We start from the raw sequence: 17,499 nt of genomic DNA, 5'->3' as shown, positions 1-17,499 counted from the left end.
TATTTTTTCCAATCAACGGAAATGTGAATGTTTGAAAAAAGACCAACTGGTCGATTTTTTCTGCAACACGAATAAAATCGAGCAGTTTTTATAGAAAAAAATGAACCTTTCACGCACACAGCCGCAGCCGCTCTAATCGGCTCGTCTCACTAAATCTTGCAGAGAGAAAAATCTTGACAGACCATTCTCAAGAATATAAAAAAATTCAACCTCATCGGAGCTTTACAACAAACAACTATTGACAAAACCGTTTTGAATTTGTTTTGTTATATTAGTTTGCTGTTGTCCAAAACACAAACCCAACAGTCAGTTTTGGTTAGTTCTATTTATCGGTGCTGCAAATATTATTCCATAATCAAATGGTTTAACTAATGTTAAGGGTTTATTAAAAAAATTATGATGGCATGGCATTGAGTTGAACAGTTAGAGACAGTTTTGCAATAGTTATTTGTGCATTTTTTTCTCCACTATTGTGCATGTTACGCTGCAGCTACAGCGAAGTGTGTAAAGCAAGTAAACAAAACGACTTCCCTACACATCTGTTTCTAAGGATCTCTACCACGTCAAAAACAAACCGAAAACACGTTTTACCATCGTTCTACGAACGCGAAGCCTAATTCTACCGGCATTTTTCAAGGTATCGTTGTTTCTCAGAAATTTCTCAATGGGTCGAAAAGATAAAAACAAAAAGAAAGGATTGGGGGCCGAAAAGACCTCCATGAAAACGGACAAGAAAGCGATTGCAAAGCAAAAACGGATGCTGACCAAACTGGGCGAGGTGAGTGATAACTTTTTGCCAACCGGCAAACTAACCAGTCAATGAATTTAGACGAAGAATGTGATTGGAAACTACTTTATTCCGTGTGCCGTTAGGATGACATTGAAAATATAATCGCCAAGTTTGAGCCAAAGGACACAAAATCGTCGGATTTTACTGAAACCGTTTGTGCGCCTCCAACCGCCCGAGTGAACGTGGGAATCTGTGCACATCCTGGCGACAAGGAAGAAATTTTCCTTCATGGTGGAGAATTTTTCAATGGCCAAAAGAGCACCATCTACGGCGACTTCTACTCGTACAATGTTGCCAAACAGGAATGGAAAGCGCTACGTTCGTCGACCTGCCCGGCGCCGCGTTGTGGCCACCAGATGGTTTCCGTTGCCTCTGATGGAGGACAAATCTGGATGTTCGGAGGTGAATATGCGTCACCTTCGCAGCTCCAATTCTACCACTACCGAGACCTCTGGGTCTACCGAATGTCCGGCAAGCAGTGGGAGAAACTGAACGCACCAAATGGCCCTAGCGCGCGCAGTGGTCATCGAATGGTCGCAAGCCGGAAGAAGCTGTTCGTTTTCGGTGGCTTTCACGACAACAACGCATCCTATCGCTACTTCAATGATCTATACGTCTTCTCGCTGGAGAACTATGTGTGGAGTAAAATCGAGACCAGCGGTAGTGTAATTCCACCGCCACGGTCCGGTTGCTGCATGGTTGCTGCCGGCGATGGTAAAATTCTTGTTTGGGGAGGATACTCCAAAACAACGATTAAGAAAGAAGTCGACCGTGGCACGACGTACACCGATATGTACGCACTTTCGGGCACCGACCAAGCCGATCCGAAAGGAAATCTGCAGACCAACTTCAAATGGACCAGTGTCAAGGCGAGTGGCAAAAAACCAGCACCCCGCAGCGGAATGTCCGCTGCAATGGCACCGAATGGGAAAGCTTACGCGTTTGGTGGCGTCATGGACACCGAGGAGGACGAAGAAAACCTAAAAGGTCTTTTTAGTAACGAACTGCACGTCCTTGACCTCGGTTCAACTACGTGGCGAAAGCTTGAGTCCAGTGCCAAATCCCGAAAAGGTGCTGACTCCGAATGCTTCGGAGAAGATAACCTATCCGATAAAAAAACGGATGCTGCTGAAGGTTCCAAAGTGGTGTCAGATGATGGAATTTTTACAATGACCGTTAGTGGAACAAGCAGCAAAAACAGTGCAAAAGCCGTCACCGTGGATAAGGGAGTGCTGGATTCAGATGGCCCGTCACCTCGCATGAATGCAGCGGTTGTGGTTTGCAAGGGCCGGCTGTACGTCTATGGTGGACTGTTTGAAACTGGGTCCAAACAGTACACCTTGAGCGATCTTCATTCTCTCGGTGTGTAATCTCAAGTCAAAGTTTTGGCACCAATCATTACAAAACATGTAATCCAACGTCTGTGTTTTCTGTTTTATACCAAATTACAGATCTTCATAAGCTAGGAGCATGGAAAACATTGATTGCCAACAGTTCAGATTCCGCCGATTGGCTTGGCTCGGACAGTGAAGGAGAGTCTTCCGGGGACGATACGGACGATGATGAGGAGGAAGATGACGATGAAAGTACTGAGGACAGTGACGGCGATTCGTCTGATATGGAAACGGACTAACCTCTAAATGTTCTAACCATGCTTTTGCGTTTTTTTTTTCGAACCCTTTGTTGACAGTCACAACAAGTTAGTGGCAAATATTGTTGTCTCAAGTCAGTAAATAAAACCAATATAACCCACTTTAATGATGATTAAAGATAATGTTAACTTTGGTTTAATATCACTACAAAGAAGTGGAAAAGAAAGGACAGGACAAATACCACTGATGAAAAAACCACTGAAGAACAACATACAACAACATGATAACCGAATGAGGCCGAGTTAAGACCCACAGATAAGAATGAAATGCAACTGAATGCTCCGACTGAATTGAATGAGTTACTTTAAAACTAGTTAAATGTAATGTATGTATATATCAAAAGAGCTCATTACAACTTACTGCAACTGCAACTGCAAACTATAATCTATGCTCCTTCAACGCATAAGTCCATACCGTATTCTTGCTCAAACGGTCATCTAGGTAACAAAAACACAGAAAGCGAAAAGATTTGTATGCAATTTATTGATCTTTTCGTGACGCCTGTTTTTCTCTTGGCGAAATATAATTTGCGTCTTTTCAACAGATAGTGATTTACGGAAGTTTTCCTCATTTTAATATAAAATACATCAATAACAGTGTTTCTTTCGCTCTCCGCTGATTAACACTCGCTTTGCTAAGTAGTGTGCCAAGTTTACCCCGTCTGCCCAATTAGTTCTTCTCTGGTTGCAGATTCCAGCCCGATGATCTGAGAACGAAAAACTCGGTCGTAAGTTTTGACCGCTACCTACATTATTGATCGTGTTTATGGTCCGTCCGACTTCGCTCTTTCATGCTATTGTACTATTCCGTCCGACTTAGGCTGTGGTAATATTTTTAGCACCCCTGTTCAAATAAGTACCAGTAGTGCTGCTTCTATTGCTGCAGAAATTACTTGTTTCTAACCATATATTTAAGTCGGCCAATATTAAGTTTTCTTGTTTCGTGGTTGTAGCTATACATAAAAATGACAACGTAAGAACTAATTTTTAAATTTGTTCCTTATGTGGCGTGATGCTATAGCGACAGAATAACATGGTCTGTGCAGGTTTTTTGTTGAGATATCGATAGATTTTATCGGATTAAAAGTTTTCGAGTTAAAGGACCTTTAGGAAGTGTGTAGAGAAGTAACGGAAGCTGATAATTTTCGATGAGCCACATTAAGTACTGGTATGAACTCTGTTATGTTCAATTCCAAAGAATTGGGCATTTACAACAGTATTTCTGTAGTACAATCATTCTGTTCTAAGATATTAGAAAAGGCATAATCTAAAACACATGATCCTTCTTCCATCGGTTCGATACCGTTCGCACACGTTGGGATGACTTAATTCAGACCCATATCGTTCGCTCGCTAGTTAGGACGTTAGGACTATGTTTCGGTAGCATTTTTGCATGGCTTCAAAGTAGACTACGACTAGATCGTTGTGGTACACATTAAAGTACAAGAAAACCGTAAAAACCCTAGATACACAAAAGAGACAATCACAAAAGACAACGTTATTTCCTTAAGTTGAACATTAATCGGAGCATTGTCTCTATTACAGGGCGGAGGTAGAAATGTGTCGGGTGGCATTTTTTTTAAACAATAATTGTCAATCAAAAGTCGTTGGCGACAATTTCACCAATCGTGCCAATGCTGTGCGAGGTTCAATTGGGGGGACCTAGAAAATTTCGATTGTCGAAGCATAAAAAAACACACAGACAATACACGTACTAATAGTTTAGAGTGTAAAACATCATATTCGTTTTGGATGAAGTTAGCCTGTCCGGTATATTTTTTGTGTGTGTTTCAAACACAAATTAAGTACAATCCCCCAAGAATCAATAGTCTTCAAAAACATTAACCAACACAGAATAGGACAAATAAAGGCACTCATTGAAATGATACGATGTTTTCAACATCATACTTTTTCGTTTATAAATGTTCGTGGGGGTAAACAACATACTCCGACCGAAACAAACCGATATCATAACGCAATAATAGTGAAATGTTCGCTCGTAGTAAGTAAAATTAGGAACAAACGCTTTGAGTATGATGGCAATGGCGAACGCAATGCCAAGTTACTTTTGTCTGTTATGCCAATGCAATGTTTGCCTTTCCGGTAGATTACTCAGTTCACACAACAACACACTACTCAGCAGATCGGGGACATTCCTGAGTTGAACCGTTCTCGGACTGTCGTTCACGCCAATTTGAAAACCGAACACCACCTTTGAAGGAAAACCCGCTTCAACTACGCTGTACCATTGATAATTTTTTTCGAATGACCATTCGTTTTAACATCGCCATCATCTAGATCTATTGGAATTGAAAGAGAAAAAAGGAAGCATATCGTGGAAAAAGAAAAGAAAAAAAACAAACGTGTTCTAGAGTTGTAGTACAATTTTGTAACATGTTCTCTAAATCGACGTCGGTGATTAATGTTCAACTTTTTATTGAAATTTCGCTTGAAAAAAAAATGAATATATCGTTAGGCAATGTCTAACCGATAAAAACGATAAAGCAACACACCTTTTATAGCACCAAAGATCAACAGAAAATGTTTTAAATGTTATTGATGATGTAAATATAAAGATACGATGCATAAGCTACTCGCTGGCAATCAACGGAAATTCGATGGATCGAAAAGTCCAAAAGTTTGCACTTAAAATGCTCACTGTATCAATATTGGCAACATAAATTGGCAACATATCATTGGCAAGGAGAAAAAATTACCAAATATGACGTCGAATTTTAATAATTAACCATTGAGGGAATTTCCTTTCCTAGTTCATTAGCGCATGGCACTCGTTCCTAGTAAATTTTTTTTAGCATAGTCTTTTTCTATTGTTGAATTTATGGTTTTTGTTTTTTTAAATTTGATTCTTTTGAGAAGCCATCAAATAATTACAATGGCTTATTTATCCCAAAACTGTTTACTGCTCGGGTGGTAGAAACTCAGGGTTTTACTTTAATGTAGCCTCTGAAACAAAGGAAGAATAGACTGCATACTGGCAAGGTAGGGCACTAACGCGAGATGAATAAAACATTAAAAGCAAGTTTTGGACACCTCTCTATCATCGATTTTGCAATCGAAAATCAATGCGTATTTACACCAAATAGTTTTCGCTAGCACATCGAACACAACTGGTTAGTCATGCTGATCCAAAGCAGGATGATTAATTGTAAGTATGCGCAAAGTTTATTTTAGGTGTTGCAAAGCAAAACATAAACAATGGACACATGGCAACAAACGACATTGCCTAATCGATCGTTGCCATCACGGCCTTTTTTTATTCGAGGAATAAGCAAATTCAATTCTAGAACGCAAGAAGAATCAATGGAATTAAATCTGACAGTAAAAACTATGGACAACGAATTCATTCATCAATGCCACAACAGTCAAATACGATGGGATACATAATTCTAAAATATTACAAAAGCGGAAAACAAACGAAAATCGGGGACACAAAAAAACCTAAGCGTCATTCATTGCATCATTATAACAGGTTCATTACATCAGTCATCGGTTGCATTATTAGATATTTCGTTCGCTTTATCTACGCCAGTGTCAGTAGTAGCAGTAGCGGTGGCAAAGGTGGGAGTGGTGGTGGATGTGGTGTTAGAGTTGTACGTAGCATCAGCCTTTTGATGACAACATATGGTCTTACCATCTAGCGAATAGCAGAACTTCTTGGTATTGTTCCAGTCTTCTCGCAGTGACAAGTTGAACATGGAATAATCCGGTTGGCCGGTGACTTCTTTTGCGATGTTTAGAAATGTTGGTAGAATATTTTTCAACTTATCACCTGTCAGTGAGGTGTACGTTTCCAATAGGATGAGCCCTTTGCACCTGTTTCAAACCCGGAAGGATGTAAGATGTAAAAGTGTTACTATTTTCTTGCCCTCATGGAGATCCATGTCATGTTGAACAACGGGCAACATGTTGCGAAATGAACGACTGCGGCATATCTTGAGCACAGCATTTGAGTAAAACACAAACTTAGCGTACCTGGGATGACTGGGTTCCTTGTAGATATCCATCTGGAAATACTGGTTGTTTACAAGGAAACAACGGCGTTTCTTAAAGATGGGTAAATGTGCATCGTCCTTCTGGGTAAGCATGTTCAAATAGTCGCGATGGGATAGCTGTGTGCGCACTTCTATTGATTGACCATGCTGTTGGGGCCGGCGTATCGTATGAATGTAACTCCAACGGTCGTTTTGACCACGTTTGCGTAAACGTGCCTGCACGCGAGGACCAGCGCACTGTAAGTAATTGTGTACCACCTCGAAGTCCTGATACGCGGGGAAGCTCGAATCGGGTGGCATTGGACCCGAAACTGTGGGAGTGACAGAGAAAAGCTATATCTATAGCTACCAGAAATAATAAACATACGGGTTTTTTACGAGACATTTGTGAACAAAATTTCGATTGTGGACAAACATTTCAAACTCTTGTTAAAGTCTAATGTTTTAGACAAGTACCGAAAATTTAAGGGAAACACTGCATAACACTTGTAGATATCATATGGAATGAAGGGACACCTTCTCTCCATACACACACAGACACACGATACAATACGTACCCAAAAACTTAACCTTCCTCGATGTGATCGACAACCTATCGCCGATATCGATACCTAGTTTCTGGCATACGCATTCAATCATACGATTCACTTTGTTTTCAAAGTCTGTTGAATTGTCGATAACATCGAAGTACGGATGGCCAATCCATGCCGAAGCAGATTTGTAGTCGAGCTCTCGGGCCAAAGTCACGCCTTCCGACCGGCATGAGTGTTCCTCGGTGGCATAAAACTCTTCCGCACCGTTCGCAGCCGATACCATATGGATGATTTGGTTGTATCGATTGTCACGCAACTCCACCGGATTCCAGTGATTGGAACGCATCATACGGTCCCATTTTTCCTTCGATATATCTAACAAAACAAGACACCATTAAATTAATACAGTTACATTATCACTATTCGTCATGCTTCTTCATAGTGGATTCTACTTACAGGCGCTGGCATCCATGAAACCACGATCGCAGATGATCAAACAATTTTTGGTACTTGTCCTGCCTAGTTCGAAGTACGTATTCTCGATTTGTATCATGGTACGAAGCAAGTTTTCTTGAAACTTGAACACTATTTTCAAAAATATTTTCGAGAAAGACAGAAACGGTGCCATTAAAATATGTGTAACATATAAACAAAAAGCAGTAGCTTAACTTTGCATAGCCACGAGACAGCGAGCTACAGATCGTCAAAAGTGTGAGCCAAGGAGTTGTTGTGAGTTTTTCTTACATTATGAACCTTATCAAAGCCAAATTCAACTCACCATCACCGACTTTTCCGACAGCAGCAACCATACACCGGGGACAGGTTGTAATTTCGTTAATGTCAATAGCACTATGCTCCGGAATACCTTCTTTAAAGACAGGCTTTGTACTGTCGCGTGTCTTGTTTTTACTTCGATCTGACGTAAAACAATTATTTTCTTAAAGTGACAATCTTGTGCACAGCTAATGTAATGATTTTAGAAAGCCGCGATTATTATTATCGTACACTCAATCGACTTGAATATTCTACGTGCTTCTAAACGCACATCGATTAATTATAATTAGTATATTGAATTGTAGTAGTTTGAAGATGTTAGTCGATGACATTTAAGAGTCGAACACGTGCCGTTCGTGCTATCACGTGTGCCATCAGTTCAATGTATTGATGAACTATTGTGTGTGTGGATTGACTTCACTTTTGCGGTGATACAAGTTTTCTAACAAATTAGTTTCAAATTATGAAAAATGACAATTAAGCATGTTTTGCAGCAAACCAAAGCATGAAACTAACTGTTTGAACGTTTTAGAAACTTTTTGAAGACATCGGACAAAAGTTCAAAGCCATGGACAAGGTTAGACAGACAGACTACCTGTCTCTGTCGATTTCGCATGTCAACAAGATACACGGACAAAGTTTGCAAAAGTGTTTTGTCGATGAATCATTAGAATACTAGCAAATGCATTTATGACTTAGAATGCTTGAATTCGCGTGCCAGCTATTTCCATCGTTCTCAGGTTTTATAGTACCATTAAAGTATGATATTTAAAGCAATGTGAAATGTTTTCATACGAAACATACAACAACCAAAAAGATCGAGATCAGATTTGTAAGCATACAACAAGTGGACAAATGAGAACTACAAACACAAAAGCCTAGTACTTAAACAATATGTCTTACCTTCATCAGCGACCAAATCAGCGAATTTGATACCACCGCTATAAAACGAGATTATGACAAGAAGACCATCAATACATTTTGCTACCTACTCAACATACACATACTAGTTGTGTATTTTAAAGGCACCGGCTACCTTTTCTACAGCGAAAACATTAACTAAAACTACCGAGAAAAGTATTGTATGAATTAACTGTTCCATTCAGAAAACATACAGAAGATGAGTATCAAATCTGTTGCACGCTTGCGGCGAGCTTCAATGTAGCTGTTTAACTATAACCGCTTGTAAATCTTACAAACATTTTACTTTTCAGATTCGCTGTGAAGCTCGCCAGCGTAGCATTCGAATAATAATTGCAGTATTATGAATATTCGTGAATATTCGAGGCTGCCGATAATTTGATTTAAAAATGGATACGTTTCAATGCCGTACCTGAGCAGAATTGTAGCCGTTTCAGGCACGCGAAAAACCTGTAAAAATTAAAAAAGAAATGGAACAAAACCATTCTATAGAACAAACTATTTGATCCTTTAATACAAAAACGTATGGAGGTCAATGAATGAATAACGTTTGATATGTTTTCTATGCGAATATGGTCATCCACATACACACAAGAAATTAACTACATTAAGATCAATTTAACGAAAGCCTCATAGTAACAATATTGTGCGAGTTTCATTAACATTTTGAGGATAGAGAAATAGTTATTTGTTTCAATGAATCAGTACTTTCTCTCCTGCTTAGACATTTAAATAATTATTGTTAAACGCAAACAGACTAAATGATATGGTAATGATTCAATTTGATCGACGACTCTCGTAAACCTTCTATTGCAACTCCCAGTGCAAAACAAAAATGTGCTACTTTAAAACAACCAATGAAGACGAATTACTATTTCATTTAACCGTAAGAAAGGATCAAATAATAACGTATTCGGTCACGTATGTTAAAATGAATAAAAATTAACATCTATAAAAACAAGATACAAGTAAAATGTACTTCGATATGCCTAGACAGCATTCTAAAACTTACCTTCCATCCTAGGTTTTCGAAAAAGGTACACAATCTGGACTGACCGGTTGTTTTCCCTCCACATGGACCTGGCGCGTGAGTGAAGCGTAAAACAGGAATAAACGACCATTAGCACGTGTGAGTTGGCTCCATTGTTTGCTTCAGCAAGTTTTCTAATACCATTTACAACTTATTAGAACGTCAAATCTGGCCATTTGCATGGCTTCACACCCTGTCGGAAAATCAGAGACCGAAAACAGTTCCTTGCGGCCTTAACCTTGAACAATTGAATAACGGAGCTCGTACTAAGAGCAAAAACCCTATTGAGACACAGCAAGCATTGCAAACATCGCAACCAGCGCGCCACGCTCTCGCCACCGGGCAAAGATGACACCCTATTCGTGCTAAATTTAACTAGCTGATATGTTTTTCCCTGTAGTCATTTCATTTTTTTCGACTTACCTCCCGTCAGCACCAGGCGGTACACCTTGCGTTCCTCTATCGCATCCATGCTGAGTAAAATGTGGCTTTGGGAGATTTTGGCAAACGCGATATTCTCTACAACTTGTGACTAACCGGTGAAGCCAATTTCACGAACAGGATGCAAAATTATATAAATCCACAGGGCCTTTACTTGCAACCTCAAAAGAGATTACTGATGTATGTATGAGTTGGGTTGTTAGGTGAATACAAAATTGCTAACTTCTGTGGTTGTAATGATTGTCACGGTTTTGCCTGTGGTATAGTAATAAAATGATCGCTGCCTTTCGTAATCCCGCTCTTTCTACGATGTACAATTTTGTGTTACAGTGCATTCAGCACACGTTTGCGCACACATGCACAAGCACTCTCCAAGGATTATCTTTCCCCAAAAACTAAACCACACTTCACAATGCGCGAACGAAGTAATGATCAGCTCGATGTTAGTATGGCGCCTTGAACGGACGAAGCAAATTATTATCAAATGACTTGAAATATGTACATTTTGCGGGCTTGTTCTTCACTTCCGACCGGCGACGCAATACAACAACCAATCCATGCGATTTTTCATCACGGAATGGTTTAAATGGACTGAGTTTGACAGTTTGACAGCTTTCTGTATATCGTTCTGTTCATTCGTTCATTCAACTGTTCATTCATCTTGTTTGCTTCTTGGACTCCTAAATTTACCATAATCTTTGAGACACATCAAAAACTTATTAACCAAATCATATTTACGCCTTTTTTAACCAATTTTATTCAATTTAAATAGTGTGGTATGCAATAAAAACCTTAAAAGCATTTGCGGGTATCTTAACCTTCTTAATGACGGTCATTGATTTGAATAGAATCGTTACATTTGGACAGCCTAACACACCATATCAAAATAAGAAGCTTCTTTTTATGAGCTGCTGGTAAGTTGCAGCCAATGAGCTTAATCGTGGATCCTGTCTACGAATTGGCGAGGAATACCTAACTCCAAAAGCTGCTCCTTCGTTCTGCTATGTAGGTTGGGAATGTAATGCAGCAATGCTTCCCAAGCGATGGCACTGAGCCTTGGAATGGTCGTCCACATTTTGTATAGCGAGTGTGTGCGAACGTCCGTGTTGTTGTTAAACTTGATGCCTCCGAATACGTACATGCACCCATCGGTAGTGACCGTAGCATCGTGGAAAAATAACGGGTACGGTAATCGGGATTTTTTCATCAACGTCCATTGCAAACTCATTAGGTTAAGCTTCCATATGTCCCGAAAGTAGGCATTACCATCGTATCCACCGGCAACTATCACTTCCACTCCTTGCTCGGTGCGTATTTGGACACAAGAATGGCATTTTCGGGCGGCCGGTGTTCCTGGCAATCTTGCCTTTGAATCCGGCGTTGTAACCACATATTCCCATTGATTCGTCTTGATATCGTACACTGGTATAGTGGATAAAATGAAGGCGGATTCACTGGTGCCACCACCAAATACGTAGATTTTGGAATCATTGTAAGCCAGCTCATGGCGATACCTCCCCGCTGGATCTTCACGAATATTAGGACGGCACTCGTAGGCACGTTCCCATGTTCTGCTTGGGAGGTGTAATCTGCAAGGAGTGTGATGGATAAATATGAACGATTGGGTCATTGCATTGCCTGACTTTCACTCACCTATGCACATCCAAAGTGTAGTCGAATCCGTTTGTTCCGCCAACAGTGTACAGATGGTTATCAGTGTAGACTATTCCCTGGCCATACTGCGGCGGAGGAGGGTCTCCTTTAACTTGAATTTCTAGCATTTCCTTCGGTAGTTTACGTGGTTGGCAAACATACAGCTTGTTGGAGCAATTTAACCCAAACGGGAAGCCACTTCCGCCAAATATCTGTGAAAAACATCCATTTGACATAATCGTGGTGCTATCTGAAAAGCACATGCAGATGCAGGGCAGAAGATCTAAAAATAAAACGAACCATAATCGTTTCCCCACACAACAGCATTGCGTTCGATGCCAACTCTAACGGCAAATCATTGTTCGCGTCCATCAGTAGAGACCATTCCTTGCGTATAATGTCGTATTTCCACAGCTCTTGAAACAAGCATAATTGTTCCGTGTTTTCATTGTTACCAGATCGACCCGCACCCGCACCAGGCATCCTCGGGTTGTATCCACCAAAGCAATAAACTGCCGAGTCGCTGCAGACGATTCGATGGCCACTTCTGGCGTTCGGATATTTTCTAACAGCCAATTCGCTGCGATAATCGATGGCACAGACTTCGAATGGGCGAAATTCGTAAAAAGTCTTTCGTTCCATAGTTTCCCCGACGTTAAACACTTGCTGATCTTCCTCCACGTTTACTACTTCTCGAATAAAGCGAAAGCAAAGCACATTAAAGCACCTATTAACAGTATGAACAAGTAAGCGTGCGAGTGTTTTGAAAACGAGTAAGAGCAAAATTTTCATCACCGCAAAACAACATGAACAAACCGAAACGTCTCAGCTTCCCCTCGCTAACTAGCGAGCTTGAATATAAGATACGTAAAAATAAATTATCGTAACATCAGACATTCCAAATATATGCTATAAAAACACCTTTGAATATCTCATCTATACACCTTGCTATAATCACCTTTCACCCATGCTGTCAAACCTCGAGTCATTTTAATGTGTAATGGGCGTGTTCGGTATTTGCTTTTTTTCAGTGCTTCTATTAATTTCTGTTTAGTTTGATTTTCGGTAGTTGTTTATGTTTTTCGTATAGCGATGAAGACTCCGCATAGTTTAGTGCCCCTTGGCACGATATTGCTGTGTTTAGCAGTACTTTCTTCAGGTATGATATTAAAATATTGTCGTTAGCGTGGAATAGAACAAAGTTCGCTTGCTTGGTTGAGCCGCCGCCGCTGATTCAGTATTACGGCGTTTAAATTCAGTTTTTTAACAATTACTATTACTATGCAAAGCAGAGTAACTGTTTCATATTTTTCTTCTGCTTAATGATCAGCTAACATTGCTTTTATGCGGTGAATATGAATCATATGCCCGTGTATAATGAAGGCGTTGCTTCTTTGCTCGTCATTAATTGATGGTTAATGGTGAAAACGGTAACACTACTACTACAAACAAAAAAACCGACGCTCATGTTTACAAACAAAATGACTGAATCAATTTGTAGAAGTTGTTCAAAATTCGTTAATGCTTCGTTCTATGCACCGTTAACACAATATATTATTTCGTCTTTTCATTACTTTTTCGCAGGACAATATTATTTCGAGGAAGAGAAAGAAATGAATAATAACTTTGTATGGTGTACAACAAGTTTGGAGGAAACGTACAAATGCCAGAACTTCACAAAGGCCCTCGAACGAGATGTGGCACTGTTTAATGATTATTTCTTAAACATTTCCTGCCACCATGGATACGATCACGACGACTGTATGACGTTAATCAACGACCGCAAGGCCGACGTGATGACGCTGGACGCCGGAGAAGTTTTTAGCGGTGGCCGATTCCACTCGTTGATCCCCCTTATGCAAGAAGGATACGAAGGAGGGTTTACACAGTATCACGCCGTTGCTGTTATCAAGAAAGGATCGCTTCAGGATGTGACCCATCTAAGGCATCTGCGTGGCAAAAAAGGCTGCTTTGCTTGGGTTGGTAGCCACGCAGGCTGGACGGTTCCCATCTATACCGTAAGGAAACACATCACATTTCTGGTGGGAATTACGTTTCATGTCCATATTTTTCTGCGCCTCTTTTTTATAGCTGCAACGTGAAGGAGGAATGGTCATAACGGACTGCAACAACATTGTGAAAACGACGACGGACTTTTTCGGTCCATCGTGTGCCGTCAATGCATTGATCGATAAGTACAATCCGATCGGAGACAATTCGAACAATCTCTGCTCTCTGTGTACCGGGGTGATTCCAGGCGGAAAATGTAGCCCTTCAGACCCGTATGCTGGTTTTGAGGGTGCTTTTCGTTGTTTGGTGGAAGCAGGGGACATTGCTTTCTTGAAACACACCACAGTGGAAGAAATGGTAGAAAGTGGCTTTTTACCGGGCCTGACCGTTGATCAGTTTGAACTGCTGTGCAAGGATGGAACTCGTCAACCGATTGCTCAATATCGCCAATGCCAGTGGAGCAGCGTGCCGTCTCATGCACTAGTAATATCGAGTGCTGTCTCAAAATCGGAGCGGCGAAAACTGAAAAAGTTTTTTACGAAAGCAGTCAATTTGTATGGATCGAAACAGCAACGATACAATAGCAGTACATCCTCGGCCTATGATCGGCAGGACGATCGTTACAATCCATATCAAAATAGGTTCACCACAACAACGACTACATATTCTCCGTTCAACGAGGGATCCACAAATTACAGTACTCAGCCTTACGAGTCCTTCGATCTATTCGAATCAAAGCGATACGGAAGACGTTTGAATTTGATGTTTCAAGACTCAACTCGTCACCTGGCACCGATAGATGATGATAAGCAAAATTATCAAAAGTTTCTCGGTAATTCACTCGAACAAATCTACGGCACCCGTTCCTGTCCCGTGGGCCGAATGATGTTGTGCGTTACGTCCGACGCGGAATACGAGAAATGCATCAAGATGCGAACTGCATTGAAGGCGCAGTTAATAAAGCCCGATATGCTGTGTTTGAAAGCGCATTCTCACATAACGTGTATGCAGCACATCCAATCAGGCACAGCTGATGTGGCTGTGCTAGATGCAAGCGATGTATACACAGCGGGACTTCACTACGATCTGATGCCTTTTATGTCGGAAATATATGATCTGGGTCTACCAGAGTACTACGTGGTGGCGGTAGCCAAGGAAGAAGATCCTGATACCGAGCTTACTTACCTGCGTGGAAAGTACACGTGTCATTCCGGGATCAATACTGCGGCAGGCTGGGTCTATCCGATGGCCTATCTCATTTCGAATGGCTGGATTCGTCCGTACGGTTGTGATAGTATTCGAGCAGCCGCGGAATACTTCACAAAGTCGTGCGTCCCCGGTGCAATCAGCAAAGAGTACAACACGGGTGTTCCATACGACAATATGTGCGATCTGTGCCATGGTAATAGCTTCCGCTATTGTCGACGTGATGCGTCGGAAGATTATTACGGCAACACCGGTGCCTTCCGATGCTTGGTGGAAGGCGGTGGTCATGTTGCATTTGTTCGTCATACAACCGTTATAGAAAACACGGGAGGCAAGAAGCGCGAATGGTGGGCCCGAGATGCCTTTCCGGATGATTTTGAGCTACTGTGTCCGGATGGAACCCGTGCTGAGGTGAACGAGTTCAAGAAGTGTAATCTCGGTGTAGTCAAGGCAAATGCTATTGTTGCCCGCGGAGGACGTGGTTACAATGGTACGGAAATGAACGCTTACATCAATCTGTTTACCTACGCTCAACAGTTCTACGGAAGGAAGTTCTCCGATGAATTTAGGTGTGTATCAAATGTATCAAAGAGTAAGGCGCTGAAAAGTAATATTTTCCATTTTTAGTTTCAGCATGTTTTTCTCACCTCCTCCGTATCATGATCTGATATTTTCCGATGCCACCAGAGGATTGCGCGTAGTAGATTCCGATAAACGCTGGTTCGATGCTTACCTAGGGCCAAACTTCATGCGCGCTCGTCGCATTACGGACTGCCATGCTGGGTCCTCAATTTTGTATATAAGTGCCTTAAATAGTTGTATGCTAGTTGTTTCTGTATTATTCTCTCTGAAGTTCATATTTTAGGAGGAGTAACTGACCCACTTTTCAACACAACCTTTAACAACAGGAAACGGTTCCGTCCAATCGTACATCCAAACACAAATATATTGTAAGATAAAGTAAGAATGATGATTTTAATGCTCTGAACATTCCATTCTATCTTGTAATCAAAATACAATTATTGCCCTGTTATTTCAATTGAATCATTACATTTTCTACAGATCTGAATCTGAATCTGAAACACGTTTTAACCTGGATTAAGATTAGTTTAAAATTCCGTGAAAGGGATCCGCGCTATGAACGTGTAGAAATATATAACAGCGGAAAAGGAGAAAATGGTGTTTTGGTATTACATAGAAAAGTTGAAGCCGTGATTTCATCTCCATTTTCCATAACAGGGAAATTTTGTTCTAGTCGACGAAGCAGAATAAGTATAGTAGAATTGAATTGTTCAACATTGTTCAGCAATTGTTATATTCTACATATTTGTGATGTTTGTTGCTGCTACTTCTACTTCTAGGATAGAGTCGGACTGAATCATGCTGAAACTTTAATCAATTGTATTTTTTTTTTGTTTGGAGCCTCTTTCCTTCATGTATTTCGATTTTACAACATTGATCAGCAGTTTAAGTCGTGTAACTTCGGTGATTAGTGTTTTATAGGTGTCCTTCATTGTCACAATGTTCCGTGGTCATCAGTAGTCGATGATTCCCGGGAGAGGATCTTCTCTTTCTCGTGCACTATATGCCATGTTAATCGCGATCCAATATTTCATATGCCGAGTTGAAATCGATGAAAGTGTGATTCTATTGTAAGAATAGTGCTATCGAAAGTCACTGTATTTTAATTGATGTTTATGGTGAACATGCTATTCTATTCTATTAGTTCCACATGAATTGAAAGAAGGAAAACCATTTGCGAATTACAACTTGCAGGGCAGAAAAGGAGGGGTCTTGTACTTGTAATCATCGCTGGTGCGAAAAACGGGACTTATTACGAGAATCCTGAACGCAAAAGAGCCTGGGTACAGCCTGGCATCGCTTGGCAGCCCGAAAGCATCGCTTTGAGCGCTTTGAGAAAACATCGCTTTGATATGGTCTTCTTTGTCCAGTGATTTTGAGTTTTGTTTTTCCGCATTCGGACCATTATCAATGTTCATTGATGGTCCAATTCCGCTCTAATTTCATTGATTAGTGCAATTAATATTTTTTTCTTTTTTTTCTTGATGTCAATCAAGTAACCGTTAATCCCACAGTTCCTTTCCCTGTGGAGATTCGGGCGTCGATGCGTGCGTTACCTCCGTCTCCGGGTAGACAAGTATCAGACGATAATATTCCCTATACTCATTAGCCGACACTTGGCAATGAGGACAGGGACGACAAGACGACTGCCCTGGTTTATTTAATCATTACATTCTAAGGTGCCTCTACCGTGTACTCTTTTTTTCCTCTTTCTTTTGAGGGCCATAAATATGCCTTCGTCACATTGGAAAAGAGTTTAGTTGCGATTTTTTAAAGTAACCATACAACCGTACAGCAGGATGAACTGCGTAAATTTTATTGATTAATTTACCGTTAAATTATTCGACTTAAAAATATGATTCCAAATATGAGCAGGTTTTCAGTTTTTCCGGTTG

At 40.7% G+C, this 17,499-nt stretch overlaps 4 protein-coding genes across 7 annotated transcripts; 2 read left to right on the top strand and 2 right to left on the bottom strand.

Annotated features, from left to right (window-relative positions):
• The first annotated feature begins 648 nt into the window (after positions 1-648).
• On the top strand, positions 649-2,423 carry LOC128267858 (kelch domain-containing protein 4). Its single transcript, XM_053004804.1, has 3 exons — positions 649-778; positions 874-2,152; positions 2,242-2,423. Exons 1-3 carry the CDS (start codon positions 665-667, stop codon positions 2,421-2,423), a joined length of 1,575 nt encoding a protein of 524 aa, XP_052860764.1. The 5' UTR covers positions 649-664.
• Positions 2,424-2,906: 483 nt separating this feature from the next.
• Positions 2,907-10,585, bottom strand: LOC128268652 (TRPL translocation defect protein 14). 4 transcript variants are annotated; one of them, XM_053005812.1, is made up of 10 exons: positions 10,136-10,585; positions 9,695-9,762; positions 9,095-9,132; positions 8,665-8,702; positions 7,766-7,903; positions 7,444-7,572; positions 7,012-7,362; positions 6,435-6,765; positions 6,094-6,275; positions 2,907-4,741 (listed from the first exon to the last, which is right to left on the bottom strand). In XM_053005812.1, the coding sequence occupies exons 1-10, from the start codon at positions 10,182-10,184 to the stop codon at positions 4,677-4,679; spliced, it is 1,389 nt and encodes a 462-aa protein (XP_052861772.1). In that variant the 5' UTR covers positions 10,185-10,585; the 3' UTR covers positions 2,907-4,676. The 4 variants fall into 4 exon arrangements, with proteins under 4 accessions (XP_052861772.1, XP_052861773.1, XP_052861774.1 ...); XM_053005813.1 differs by having other exon boundaries at positions 7,766-7,855; XM_053005814.1 differs by lacking the exon at positions 7,766-7,903.
• Positions 10,586-10,978: 393 nt separating this feature from the next.
• On the bottom strand, positions 10,979-12,609 carry LOC128267236 (kelch domain-containing protein 10 homolog). Its single transcript, XM_053004036.1, has 3 exons — positions 12,107-12,609; positions 11,807-12,018; positions 10,979-11,742 (listed from the first exon to the last, which is right to left on the bottom strand). Exons 1-3 carry the CDS (start codon positions 12,596-12,598, stop codon positions 11,088-11,090), a joined length of 1,359 nt encoding a protein of 452 aa, XP_052859996.1. The 5' UTR covers positions 12,599-12,609; the 3' UTR covers positions 10,979-11,087.
• Positions 12,610-12,836: 227 nt separating this feature from the next.
• Positions 12,837-16,180, top strand: LOC128269234 (melanotransferrin). The gene is made up of 4 exons (XM_053006636.1): positions 12,837-12,965; positions 13,391-13,824; positions 13,898-15,591; positions 15,650-16,180. Exons 1-4 carry the CDS (start codon positions 12,899-12,901, stop codon positions 15,885-15,887), a joined length of 2,433 nt encoding a protein of 810 aa, XP_052862596.1. The 5' UTR covers positions 12,837-12,898; the 3' UTR covers positions 15,888-16,180.
• Positions 16,181-17,499: the final 1,319 nt, after the last annotated feature.

The sequence above is a fragment of the Anopheles cruzii genome, chromosome 2 (genome assembly GCF_943734635.1).
Source record: "Anopheles cruzii chromosome 2, idAnoCruzAS_RS32_06, whole genome shotgun sequence".
Classification (NCBI taxonomy): Eukaryota; Metazoa; Arthropoda; class Insecta; order Diptera; family Culicidae; genus Anopheles; species Anopheles cruzii.
The sequence above is the reverse complement of the archived record's forward strand: the minus strand, read 5'-3'. Positions and strand labels throughout refer to the sequence as shown.

Excerpts from the sequence above, each read along its gene's own strand:
- LOC128267858 (XM_053004804.1), top strand. The coding sequence starts at position 665 with ATGGGTCGAAAAGATAAAAACAAAAAGAAAGGATTGGGGGCCGAAAAG. Across the intron at positions 779-873 it reads TGCTGACCAAACTGGGCGAG|GATGACATTGAAAATATAAT; the intron begins GTGAGTGATAAC and ends GTGTGCCGTTAG. Across the intron at positions 2,153-2,241 it reads GAGCGATCTTCATTCTCTCG|ATCTTCATAAGCTAGGAGCA; the intron begins GTGTGTAATCTC and ends ACCAAATTACAG.
- LOC128268652 (XM_053005810.1), bottom strand. The coding sequence starts at position 10,184 with ATGGATGCGATAGAGGAACGCAAGGTGTACCGCCTGGTGCTGACGGGA. Across the intron at positions 9,763-10,135 it reads CCGCCTGGTGCTGACGGGAG|GTCCATGTGGAGGGAAAACA; the intron begins GTAAGTCGAAAA and ends CTCACGCGCCAG. Across the intron at positions 7,573-7,765 it reads TGTCGGAAAAGTCGGTGATG|TGTTCAAGTTTCAAGAAAAC; the intron begins GTGAGTTGAATT and ends TTTTGAAAATAG.
- LOC128267236 (XM_053004036.1), bottom strand. The coding sequence starts at position 12,598 with ATGAAAATTTTGCTCTTACTCGTTTTCAAAACACTCGCACGCTTACTT. Across the intron at positions 12,019-12,106 it reads TGTGTGGGGAAACGATTATG|ATATTTGGCGGAAGTGGCTT; the intron begins GTTCGTTTTATT and ends TGTTTTTCACAG. Across the intron at positions 11,743-11,806 it reads TACACTTTGGATGTGCATAG|ATTACACCTCCCAAGCAGAA; the intron begins GTGAGTGAAAGT and ends CACTCCTTGCAG.
- LOC128269234 (XM_053006636.1), top strand. The coding sequence starts at position 12,899 with ATGAAGACTCCGCATAGTTTAGTGCCCCTTGGCACGATATTGCTGTGT. Across the intron at positions 13,825-13,897 it reads GGACGGTTCCCATCTATACC|CTGCAACGTGAAGGAGGAAT; the intron begins GTAAGGAAACAC and ends TCTTTTTTATAG. Across the intron at positions 15,592-15,649 it reads AAGTTCTCCGATGAATTTAG|TTTCAGCATGTTTTTCTCAC; the intron begins GTGTGTATCAAA and ends TTCCATTTTTAG.